At 31.7% G+C, this 12145-nt stretch overlaps 6 protein-coding genes across 6 annotated transcripts; 2 read left to right on the forward strand and 4 right to left on the reverse strand.

Annotated features, from left to right (window-relative positions):
- Positions 1-1371: 1371 nt before the first annotated feature.
- On the reverse strand, positions 1372-2081 carry BX663DRAFT_561704 (uncharacterized protein; the record flags this gene model as incomplete). Its single annotated transcript, XM_051531935.1, has 2 exons — positions 1372-1975; positions 2053-2081. The coding sequence occupies 2 exons, from the start codon at positions 2079-2081 to the stop codon at positions 1372-1374; spliced, it is 633 nt and encodes a 210-aa protein (XP_051382105.1).
- A 110-nt stretch (positions 2082-2191) lies between these two features.
- Positions 2192-3629, forward strand: BX663DRAFT_511811 (uncharacterized protein). The gene has a single exon (XM_051527934.1). The coding sequence runs from the start codon at positions 2553-2555 to the stop codon at positions 3531-3533; it is 981 nt and encodes a 326-aa protein (XP_051382106.1). The 5' UTR covers positions 2192-2552; the 3' UTR covers positions 3534-3629.
- Positions 3630-4470: 841 nt separating this feature from the next.
- Positions 4471-5094, reverse strand: BX663DRAFT_536766 (uncharacterized protein; the record flags this gene model as incomplete). Its single annotated transcript, XM_051530638.1, has 3 exons — positions 4984-5094; positions 4687-4912; positions 4471-4616 (listed from the first exon to the last, which is right to left on the reverse strand). Exons 1-3 carry the CDS (start codon positions 5032-5034, stop codon positions 4471-4473), a joined length of 423 nt encoding a protein of 140 aa, XP_051382107.1. The 5' UTR covers positions 5035-5094.
- Positions 5095-6394: 1300 nt separating this feature from the next.
- Positions 6395-8771, reverse strand: BX663DRAFT_511816 (uncharacterized protein). The gene has a single exon (XM_051527935.1). It carries the CDS (start codon positions 8623-8625, stop codon positions 6496-6498), a length of 2130 nt encoding a protein of 709 aa, XP_051382108.1. The 5' UTR covers positions 8626-8771; the 3' UTR covers positions 6395-6495.
- A 202-nt stretch (positions 8772-8973) lies between these two features.
- Positions 8974-9906, forward strand: BX663DRAFT_536768 (uncharacterized protein). The gene is made up of 2 exons (XM_051530639.1): positions 8974-9397; positions 9552-9906. The coding sequence occupies exons 1-2, from the start codon at positions 9055-9057 to the stop codon at positions 9806-9808; spliced, it is 600 nt and encodes a 199-aa protein (XP_051382109.1). The 5' UTR covers positions 8974-9054; the 3' UTR covers positions 9809-9906.
- BX663DRAFT_511818 (heme oxygenase-domain-containing protein) lies at positions 9762-11531 on the reverse strand. The gene is made up of 6 exons (XM_051527936.1): positions 11350-11531; positions 11262-11278; positions 11117-11203; positions 10827-11040; positions 10694-10765; positions 9762-10548 (listed from the first exon to the last, which is right to left on the reverse strand). The coding sequence occupies exons 1-6, from the start codon at positions 11502-11504 to the stop codon at positions 9846-9848; spliced, it is 1248 nt and encodes a 415-aa protein (XP_051382110.1). The 5' UTR covers positions 11505-11531; the 3' UTR covers positions 9762-9845.
- Positions 11532-12145: the final 614 nt, after the last annotated feature.

A 12145-nucleotide genomic window follows, 5' to 3' on the forward strand; every position in this document is an offset into this window, starting at 1 on the left:
AGTGCTATTCATAGCCCGGCCTAAAACAGGCTCCCCACATTTCTGAAAAAAAAAGGGGGAAAAAAAAGAAAAAAAAGAAGGAAATTAAACATTCGTGCATTTTATATCGTTTTATAATGAAATGTTACACGAGTGACTACTATTTGCATCTTTAATATTATAAATACACGTAAACATATTCTGATAGGATTAAAAATTAAAAAAATGACCAATGAGCACATAGCATTTATATGCTGTTTTGCCCTGGTCAGATCGCTATGGAAAGAAAAACCCTTTTGGGATAAAAGGAAAAATGTTGAAGTGTATGTATAAGTGATGATAATTAACTATAAGAAATTCGTTGTTGTATTGAAAGAAGATGATGGTCAGAATGTGTTGTGTATATAATGATGTATTACATAATATCTTATAATATACAAATCAGCGTCATGAAGGACCGAATGATATTATAGTTATAGTTGTACACTTTATGCATACAATATTATTTGATTTCAGTTTATAAGACATTCTTGTGATGAGAAAAATAATATTATAATAAATACTAACTCTACGAAATAATGATAAGCAAAACAAAGTGTAAGGAGTTATTAATGATAAAGATATATGAATTATAGACTATACTTATTAGTTATATATACACATTATTATTATAATATTGTCTTATATACTAATTTATAAATATGATCATATACTATCTATACACTATACAATATAATGATATTCATTCAAGTAGTATATTAAGGAATGAATATAATACAAAGCATCTTCCCTGTATCTTTCATAAGTATGAACATACGAGATTTTATTATTTGGTTTCAAGAAAAATAACCGGCTAGATCAAGCATTAATAATTTAATATTTATTAGAGTTAACTGAGATTAATTCTCAGTCAGGGCAAAGACAAGAGCTCAAACACAATAACTTAAATTATTCTATGGGAAAATATTCTTCTTTCAAGATATCTTCATTCTGTTCCTGTCGCGAAGTAACCCGTTCTCCACAAGATATAAATAAGGATCCATTTTGCACTCAACTTTTAAAAATCAGGTTTTTTATTTTAAATTTTGAATTGATAATAAAAGTTTTATACAAAGTTTTCACAGATTTATTCTGTCTTGTTCTTTTTGTTATCTTTATCTTATCAACACTGTTATTAAAAATATGCCCAAGTATTATTTCTGGAGGTAAGCAACGCGTTACTATTAATTTACAGCAATAACACTAATACCAATTATTTATGTGCTACTATTATTATTATCATCCTTTAAGATGTTATTACATAACAATGTTGAATATTATAGATGCATATCCTATTGAATTCTTATTGTTACATAATACAATGTATATACTTATTTTGAAAGCTCGAATACTCTAACAACGACTATTATTAAAACTGAGTGTAGAATGAATATTATGCTGTGAAGTACAATATACTAGTTTTATTTGAATAACCTCTTTATTATGTAATAAATGATGGTTTATTTCTATTAACTTAGTTATAAAGGCTACTACAATCATAACAGATACGTCCAAAATTTTATCATGTCTTTCTAAAGTGGTTCTAAGATTGTCTAAAAGCACATCAGTTGGACCAAATGGGAGATCAGTCAACTTGACATGAATAGTTTTACCGTCACCTTCCAGCGCAGCACATGGAAGAAGTCGAACGTTACACTTTTCATACAGCACACCGTTAGAGATAAAATCGTTCTTAATCTCAGTTTTAGGGTACGCTTCAATATACTGTGTATTCTGACGACCAGTAAATTTAATACTATAGAAATTTTTTGTTCCTCCGTAGAGATCAGCGATCTGATCGAGATGATCTTCAACAGAGATGTTCGGTACTTTTGAGATGTCTAAAAGACATGCACCATCAGCTCGAGTGTGACACCAGAGTTTAGTGTGAACAACCTTCACTTCCAGACTGAAATTCGAAGGATCCGAAAGTGATGTATAGGGAGAATCGTATTGACTGTTGGATCCATGAGTGAATGTTGTTTAGTTGGTAGTCGTTTAACGGTATCAGAGTATGATTTTCCATTTAGAAACCCCGCTCTAGGGGTGTTTGTTTTCATCATGAGGAAAGGAATATAGTTGGATGAATTAAAATGAACACAAAGCAGATAACAAGAGAAAAAAAACGTCACCAATTTATTTATTTAATGACCGCTTAGATGTAGTGTATTTAAGTAAATCGGTAGTTTTTTATCAACAAAAGTTTAAATAATGAAATATCAACACTTTCTTTATCTTTTGTTTGAGTGCTAATCCAACTCAATATGAATGTCTCAAACTGCAAAAATAAAAATTACTCAAATTTCAAAATAAAAAAAAGCGATTGCTTGAAATACCATATTTTTTCCCGCTTCACGGACATTCCACTTGAAGAATGGACGAACGTACAAAGTCTTGTTAAAGCTGATAAAAGTTCAACAACTGCAATAGCATCAATACAGAGGTATATCAACGGTCTTGAGAAAATCTCAACACAAATGGTCAAGCATCCTTACGTACAAGACTTTGCAAGTAAAGCCAAAAAATACCTGAAAATGAAAAGCACACAAGACATATACCAAGAAGAATTTAACAAGAAAAAAGAAACAAAAGAACGCCAAGTCTTAAAAAGAAAACTTAACCATCAAACACAACTTGTATTTGAAGCAGAAACATTGTTAAAGGGTGTTAAGAGACTGAAGAACTTGAATAAACAAATTACTGTTGAGAAACAAGAATCTTCCTCTTCTAAAAATATACAGTGCTCAATTGACAACAATACTTCACCATCTTCTAAACTGGATAAAAACACGAAAAGCTTAAAAGAAACTCTCTATGCCTGCGGTGAAGAAATCCATGAGAAATACAAACAAGGAAAATCATTAACCGGCGATGAACTCAAGGCTATGAAATGTGGTCTATCATGCGTACTTGATCTTTCAGAAACCAAAGAAAATATTACTAGGTGTTTATTCGAACCTGAAGTTTGGTCAAGAATTGTCAATAATAACAAGAAGTTTATTATGAAGGTCCCTAAACTAGAAAAATCGTTAAAAGAAAAATGGGAAGCCATTACCGCTTTAGTTATGTCGGAAAATCAGATCAGTAATGCTGAGAAATACATTAGTTTGTTACGTTCCAAATCAGATGTCAGCGCCGAAAATCAACATGTACTTGATTTCTTTAGCAATATTTTATATCTTGTCGATGCTAATCAATTTATTTCGGAACCTTTGAATCACACCAAGGTTTCTGAAAGAGACTTCGCATATCAAATTTGTCTCCCACTGTTGAAGAAGTTATTTCACATCAATAATGATTCTGTTAGAATAAAGGTCGGAGAAACTGTTCTGTCTGGCTCTACCTACTCGAAAGCTGATCTATACCCAAACCCAAATTATGATACAGTGACTCACAAAATCGGCCCAATGTTTTGCACTTTTCCCTTTGGTGATGTATTACTCATTATTGGGACAAGCTACATACACAATTCATTTATCATTATAATCGCTGAAAAGCACTCTATGTACATATAGTCTAAAATGGAAATATTATTTAACACTCAGAAAGAAATTAAAGTTTAAAATCATGATGTACATTGGGCCTGTTTTGTGAGTCACTGTACCTCAATTCACAGCAACATTTCTACGTTCTTTCTCTCAACTAGACGGTTTCTTCACTGTCATTGAAATGCTCTTTATGTTTAGAAACTCGGTTGAAAAAGTAGCACACAAATTGAACAATTCTATCCGAACAAGACTTGACAAACAACAAGAACACAGTTTGCAAAATGTATTGGGTTCTCCAGAATGTCTTCCTCCTGCAACTTTCTCAACCCCCCCCCTTTATATTTCATCCCTCCGAGAAAAGATAAAAATGTATCACTCGCTCCTGAGGATACTCCCAGTGGTAATGAGGATTCTGAGAGTGAATCTGGTGGTAGTTTAGTTGATGATGAAGTTAATGGTGAACCGGATCAATTTGATTTCATTTTATATCGTTCGGGTTTATACAAGAATATCGCATCAAACCAAGTATGGAAGTTTCATCCTTACCAAATGTAACTTTGCTTTTATTTGTTTTAACTTGCTCAATATTGGCATGATCCTGCTTATTGTATATATATAAATATATATAAAAGAAACATGAAAATTAATATTTACTTTGACTGCTTTCACTTAAAGAACTGAATATGATTGTGCTTGGTTATTATTCTTTAAAAAAATAAATAAATTGATGATTAGTTGTATAAAACCTGGATTTATTTTTTAAACAAATTAATTATAATAGCTTGTAATATATACAGTCGAACTCAAGAATAATGGATACGATTTTCAAAAATTAAGGTTCCTTAAATCAACAACAAAGGTTCAAAAGCCTTCCATCACTTTACTTCTCGATATTTGAGCTTCATTTTCGAAAAGATGATAGTTTAATATGTTTATTATAATCAAATAAAATTTTTAAAAAAAACTAATCTTTAGTTGGCCCTCCCTTTGCAGTAATAACAGCCTTGCATCTATCGTGCATACTGCCAACTAAAATCTCAGCCAGGTCATGGCTGATCATTTTCCATTCTTCCTTCAAAACCTTCTTCAAATCTTCAGAATGATGTATATCTGATCTTTTTTTTATCTATCAGCTTTTCGAGAGGGTACCAGATATGCTCGATAGGGTTCAAATCCGGACTTTGTGGAGGCCAGTAGTGAAACCCCCTAACTTGATGTGTCTCCTTCCACCAAGTCGCATATCCACTTGTATGGCACCAAGCGCTATCCTCTTGGAATATGAATTCTCTGTCATAATCATTATTTAATTTGATGAACCAGGGATGAAAGTGTCGAGCCAGGATATCGATATAAATGTCCTGGTTTACAGTCTCATCAACAACCACCAGAGGGCCAAATCCTCCAGCCTAAAAGCATCTCCAAATCATGACACCTCCACAACCAAACTTGTATATAGGCACACAATTTTCAGCCTCACACCTTTCTCCAACTTTTCTAATAACTCGAATAACTCGAGCCCCACCATCATTTTCTCTTACTGAGTATCTCCACTCATCAGATCAAACAACGCCTCTCCACTGGTTCTCGGTCCTGTGATATTTCTTTTAAAATATCAAATTAAAAATATTATAAAATAAAAAAAATAATATTAAGACAAAAAGAGTCAACGAGGCCGAACAATAGTTCTAAAGTCAATTGTTTTTATTTATGAATCTAAATTGATGGGATATTTATAAAAATTGTTAAAGAGGTCTGAGGATAAGATGTGAATCAGAAAAGTGTTAGTTACGACCGAATAAGGTATGTTGTTGACAATGAAGTGTTGGTGATTTTAATATTATTAGAAGGAGTGGATCAAGAGAGATTCAGGAGATTTTAGATAAGCATTTCCTAAATAAATTTATGATCCGTATGCTTAATCATGAAACATGACATTATAAGTCAGCTCATGACATAAGGATATAACTAAGTGGCGACTAGAGGCTGAACAAGATCCATACAATAATAAACCTTCCCCACCTGTCCTTTAACTTCATACTCTAAAGCTACAACGTAACTAAGAGAAGATGATGTTGACTGAAGCAGTCCAAGTGGTTACTCGTTTAAGATAGTTTTGCTTTTAGAAAAAAAAATAATTAAAAAAATTTATAGCACACCTCCTCACATACGCAGCCTTACGTAGTTTAAAGTTTAAAGCGTGACATAGCACTTACTTGGACGATTTACTTATATCCCCTCCAATTTGCTGGCATTTAGAATAAACCGTAATAAGCTGATTTTGGTGCAATTTATTCATTTCCCTTTGAATATTCCTTTTCATTAGATAATACGTTTTTCTCATGTTTCATTGTCTCTCGATTTGTTGTTTCATTATCTTCCATTGTCTTATGTTTATTACTGTTTTGCCTTTCACTTGGTTTTGGCCTACAAGTAGCATCCCTTCCCCCTTTTTTTTTATATACTATGAGACTGTTCTCTATTTCTGCATCTTCTTGATTCGAACTACTCTTTTTTTTTTTTAATCATCATCTTGAGTTTTACTTTACCATTTTCAATTTCCCTGTCGATTTAGTGTTGGTGGTAATGATTAAATTTAATTTATCAACAATGCGACGGGTATGATAGCTTCTTGTTGTTTATTCCCCCCTTTTCTTATTCTAATTGTGCTGCTGCTTTCATGATATGTTGAATGATGAGTTACCCATTGTTTTTTTTTATTTCTACTCGTAATAATATGGTTGTAAACCACTATTTTTCTTTTTTCGAAGAATGTCTTTACATTGACTAATTCTAGTAAAAAAGTCTTTTTACTTGGCATATATCAAATTATAACAACAAACAAACAAGAAGAAGAAAAAAAAAGTATAGTATAAAATATTCGATTGCTAATTTTTTTTAAAAAAAAATGCTCTATTCATCTATTTTCTCCTTCCTAGAAGGGGACATAGAAGATTAGAAAAACAAAACAAAACAAAAACTTTATTGTTATTTAGCAAGGGGGAATACAGAAGAGAGATGCCTTCCATTTTTCAAGATCTTCAATTTCTTTTACATCAAAATCTTTCTTTTTAGCAAAGCTGATTAATGTATTTATAGTCTTTTCATCTATGACAGCTAACCCATGTTTAGGTTGTAAAGGACTTTGCATTTCATTCTCTACTATTTGACGTGCCATATCCCATCCCGTTCGACCTCTTGCTCTACATAGACATTCTATATATGAGTTGTAATTATTGGTATTTAACTTGAAATCAGTTCGTTTTAACCATTTCCAGATCGAGGGTGCATAATCCCAAAGGCCATTATGTCCACAACTATCTAGAACGATTGAGACTGTAATGGAATCAGGAGATAAAGTGGGAGTCACCAACAACGTTTGCCATATATCTAAAACCATATAGCCATTACCTGTTCGATTGTAGGCATCTATTAGAGAGTTATATAACCCAATATCAGGATCTAAATAAAGATCTACTTTAATTAAATTATGAATCTGTTCTAGCACATATTGATCTCGGTATCGTCCACAGGCATGTAACAGGGCTGTATAATTATAGGTCGTAGGTTTTATTCCAAGTTGACGCATATCATTCATCATAGTCATAGCGATACGTAATCGAGGTGAGGAGTCCTCTGGATCATAGGTAGTTACAAACCTTCGTTCTTGTTCTCTTGGTTCATTATTAGTCAAGGCGGAGATAAGTGTAAGATAAAATGTAGTATCTAATTCGATGTCGATCTTTCTGCCGTTTCTCTTTGAATCATCTCTCGTCTTTTTGTAATAATCTCGAAATGTTTGATAGATACCTATAGCGTCTTCAATTAAATCATCATTAATATAAGCCAAGATAAGATTCGTAAAGGTGATGATGTCAGGATAATAAGTCATGTTACGAAATCGGCTATCATAGATATATTGTACTTGTTCAGATCGTCCATTCAATGCCAGACCATACATGAGAGAATTATATGCCTGTGTATCTAATTGGAGTCGTTCTTGATACTGTTCTATTAAGGAGATTAATTCATTTAAATCAGATGAAGAAGCAGATTTAGAAGATGCGATATTCACTAAGCTATTTAAGATACGTTCATTAGGCTCAATAGAGGCATTACACATGTCCTTGAAAATCAGTATGGCTTCCTTCAAGTTTCCTTCCTTTGCTTTTGCATCGATCAATATACTATAGGTGATTAAATCTGGATTCAAATTCATCTTTTTCATATCTTGGAACATCATGTAGGCCCTTGCCGGGTTCCCGTTCTTAAGGAACAAACCAAGTAGAATATTAAATGTCACTCTATCTGGTTTAATATGTGGATATCGTTTATCTAATGAAAGATAAAAGTTGAATGCTTTATTTAGATCTGTCTCTGCCATAAAACGTATCATGTTATTCACAGTATTCACATCAACCATCTGTTTCTGTATCAAATGCTCACAGATACGCTCTCCTACTTTCCTTTGTAATGGGTCCTTTGATTTAATGACTGCATCTAACATAGTTGAATATGTGTAAACATCCATCGAGACCTTTTCGTCCATCATTCTTTGAAACATGTTGAACAATTTATTGAATTCTTCAGTTTTAAGTAATAAATGCAACATCGTATTATACGTCACTGTATCTGCTTTAATATTGCGTGCTTTCATTTCAGCGAGTAACTCTTCGGCTCTTTGAACGTTATGTGTACGTTTATAGCAACCCAATAAGGTATTGTAAGAATAAATGGTGGGTTCTAATTTTGCCTCTTGACTCATTCTCTGAAGGATACTATATGCCTTCTCCGGTAATTTTTGGACACCATAGGCATACATGAGTGTATGATATTCAAAATGGGTAGGTGAAATCCTCGAGCTATTGTTCATTTCCTTTAGCACTCTATCCATAAAATAAAGATCGTCTTTACGCTTACTATGTGAGACCAATTTTAATAGCTTCTGAATCAGTGGACGGTCTAGATTCTCTGATAACGACTCATAAGCTAATCGTGCCTGTCGTATATTTCCTTTCTGTATTGCCTTATATAATGCATCTTGTGAAGTTGTATGAATAAAATGGAAATGTGTAGATTGCAATGCAAATCGAGTAATACAATACCCATTTCTTAGGATCATGTTTATAAATGTGATTTTAATGTGAATGAACTAAAAAGAAAAAAAAAAAGTGTACATTTATTACTTCATTGTATTTTTATAAAATACTGCTGTTATCAAGTTACCAGGGGGCAGGGAGGGGAAAGAATAAAGGATAATACAGAAGTAATAAAAAAATGAAAGATGGGATACACTCTAAACATTTTAATAACCGCAAAATAGACTATGTAATTCTGTTGTTATTCACAAGTTCACACAGACACATGCAAATGTATGTAACTCATAGTCTTGCTTAAAATTTTACTGCATAAATAAAATAATTTTGTGGGTCAAAAAACAGCTGACAAGGAAAAAAAAAAAATCAATTTTAATCTACTCTTCATTTTATTGTTCACCCACTCACTCACTCTTTTTTTTTTTATTATCATTATTATTGTTTTTGTTTTTATAATGAGCAAGACAAATCAATCTAAAGGCATTAAACCTTCAGAATTTAAATCCAAACCAATCGAAAAACCACTTATTGATCAAATCTCTTCTCAAAAGTCCAAAGATGATATACCAGATGATGAAAAACTTCGATTGATTGATCAAACAGGACTTTTAAAGAAAGTAAAGAAAAGGGAGGCTGAGCTTGCAGAGCCTACAACTGCAGAATATATTTGGCAAGCTATCTTCTTGAGCATTCCATTTGGGTTTTTAATGGCTACTTTTGATGTTACTGTCAAAGTTCAATATAGCGAACCTTGGAATTATGCTAGCATGATTGTTAAATGTGTTAAATCTGCACCAGGTAGAAAACAAAACAAAAAAAAAAAAAAAAAAAAAAAAAAAAAAAAAAAAAAGAAAAAGAAAAAGAAAAAGAAAAAGAAAAAGAAAAAGAAAAAGACAAAGAAAAGAAATGTTTCAAGCATTAAACTAATATATATACATTCATCATTACTTAGCATTAGCACCATTTATATATTTAACAAATCGATACAAGTCAAATCGATTAGCCCAAATATTAATGTCAATAGGTTCAGCTGTTTGTGGATCACTTTTAATGTATACTCTTCGTCATTCACCTTCGCTTGGGCAAATGATGCGTGCACCTGGCTTAGCAACTATCTGGATTTATTTTATTATTCAGTTAGATCTTGCACCAGCAACGTTAACTTTATTATTAGTTTTATTATATTGGTATTTTGGTCTTCGAGTTTAAAATACAAACAGATAAATAAATAAAATAAAATAAAATATTACTTTTTGTAATAGCGTTGGTAAATAGCAGTACCAATAGCGATAGTGGCAACAGTTACAGTGATTAGACTAAACCATTTAGTTATAGTAACAGAAGTCTCCTTATTCATTTCTTGATGTTCCTGATCATTAACATCAAGTTTCTCTTCCTTTTGTTGAATCATGGTAGCTGTCAGCTTATTTGTCTCAGAGAGCTCTTGAATTTCATTAAACAATGCAATATTTAACTCAAATGATCGAACAGCTTCAGAAACGATGAGATCCCTTGTTTCTTCGTTCACTTTAGCAGCATTCAAACGATCGCGATAAAAATTCTTGAAATCGGCTTGATTACCCAAGTTACTAAAATTATAAAAATGGAGTCCTTCTGTTGTATCCCAAACAGTATCGTCTAGATGAAGTACATGTTTTTTGAGACGTTTAGCAAGAATTTGACCACCACTCAAGTCACCCAAGTAACGTGAATAACTATGAGCGATTAAAAGAGCAGGACTCTTGAGACAAGCATCTTTCATTGCTTGAACATAGTTCTTAACGGCGGGTGTCATCGTTTCTGAATTTATTAATTGAGCTGCTTGTTCTTGACCATAAAAATATTCAAGATCTTTTACAAGACTTTCTTTTCTGTTTAATTCATGTGGAAAATAAATAAGCTTAACAACTGGATGCTCCTTGTATTCTTCAAGTAACTCTTCCATATATCTATTTTTTTTTTTAAAAAAAAGGGACAGTTAGTATGAGTCATAATACATATATAAATTATGTATATATATATTTTTTTTAGAAGAAAAGTAATTCCTTCTCCCAAAGTGACAAAGAAGAGGGAGGAGGAGACATATATACTTACTTGTAAACAAAATAAAGGGAATTGATATAACGACCATATTCATCAGCGTTGATGTCGCCCTTCAGAAAACGTCTATAAATAATTATAATAATTAGCAAATCATATTTCAGCAGCTGTAAAATATATAGATAACCTTGTAAATACACTTGTTTCAGCAGCTCTATGAACAGCTTTTGTGCCTTCACGCATAGCCGATGCCAATTGAGGATCTTTTAAATAATCTGTTGATTCTTCAACCTTTACTTCGTTTTCAGATTTGATATTAAAAATATTCTCAAGTTGAGACCTGTCAAGAAATTGGTTCAACATCTTAACAAGGGCAACACCTTCTTCGCAAGAAGGAAGTTCTAAAAATAAAAGAAAGAAAAAAAAGATAGTTAGTTAGTAACAATCAATTATTCAAGTAGAGAGGAAATATCTCACCAGACATATTTAAAGTAGGATGATCGCTAGGTATTTGATTCATTAAAGTTAATAGCTCTTCTTTACTTTTATTTGAAAATGGACATCCTAATTATACCAAGTTTAGACTTTAAAGTAAATATTTTTTTTTAAAAAAATTGAATACCTTCTTTAAAAGCAGGACTATTAATAATAAATAAGTTTATAAGAGTTAAACAAAAGCTATAAGACACACAGAATGATTTTTATTTTACCATCGAGAAAGTTCACCTCGATTCACTACAACAGTATCTACTTCTTCTAGTTTTGCATAAGGACAACCTTTTGAAAAAGCAGGGCAAAGGTGCTTAAGTTCTTCAATATTAGTTAATGTATCAAGACCAGGGTGAGGTGGAATATCAGAAGACATTATTATTATTTTTGGTTCGAAAAAAAAGAAAAGAAAAAGAAAAGAAAAGAAAAAAAAAGAAAAAAAAGAAAGAGGCATATTATTTATATTAAAATTCAGGTTACACATATAATAAATGATATAGCAGTAAGGGTATGTTATTATGTAAGCATTTTTTTTTCTTATTATTATTACTCGGGAACTTATAATTTACCCTATATGAAAGTAAATAGGTTCTTATGCTTTTGTTTATGATTAGAATAAACCATGATTGTAAAGTAAAGTCTTCAAATTGAATGCTTTATCATATAATTGGGGCCCTTTATTTTATTTTTATTTTATTTTATTTTTTTTTTTTTTTTTTTTTTTTTTTTTGCAACACTTGTATTAATATGTAATTCAATTTTATTACAAAGCTATCAGTATCCCTTTCTTTCTTTCTTTCTTTCTTTCTTTCTTTCTGGCTTAACAGAAAAATCTGTACGCATTATAGGGGAAGAAAAGAACAATGTCATACTTGCATTTGCTTCTATTTTATTAGTATGTAGTTTTATCTGAATTAAAATGAATAAATACTATTTCCCTATAAATACTGTGTATTCTCCTCTCTATTTCACCGCTTCACCTAAACACTGGTCTATTATAGTTTACTAATACAACTT

This window comes from Cokeromyces recurvatus (assembly GCF_025118155.1).
Source record: "Cokeromyces recurvatus strain NRRL 2243 chromosome Unknown BX663scaffold_15, whole genome shotgun sequence".
NCBI classification, from domain to species: Eukaryota; Fungi; Mucoromycota; class Mucoromycetes; order Mucorales; family Mucoraceae; genus Cokeromyces; species Cokeromyces recurvatus.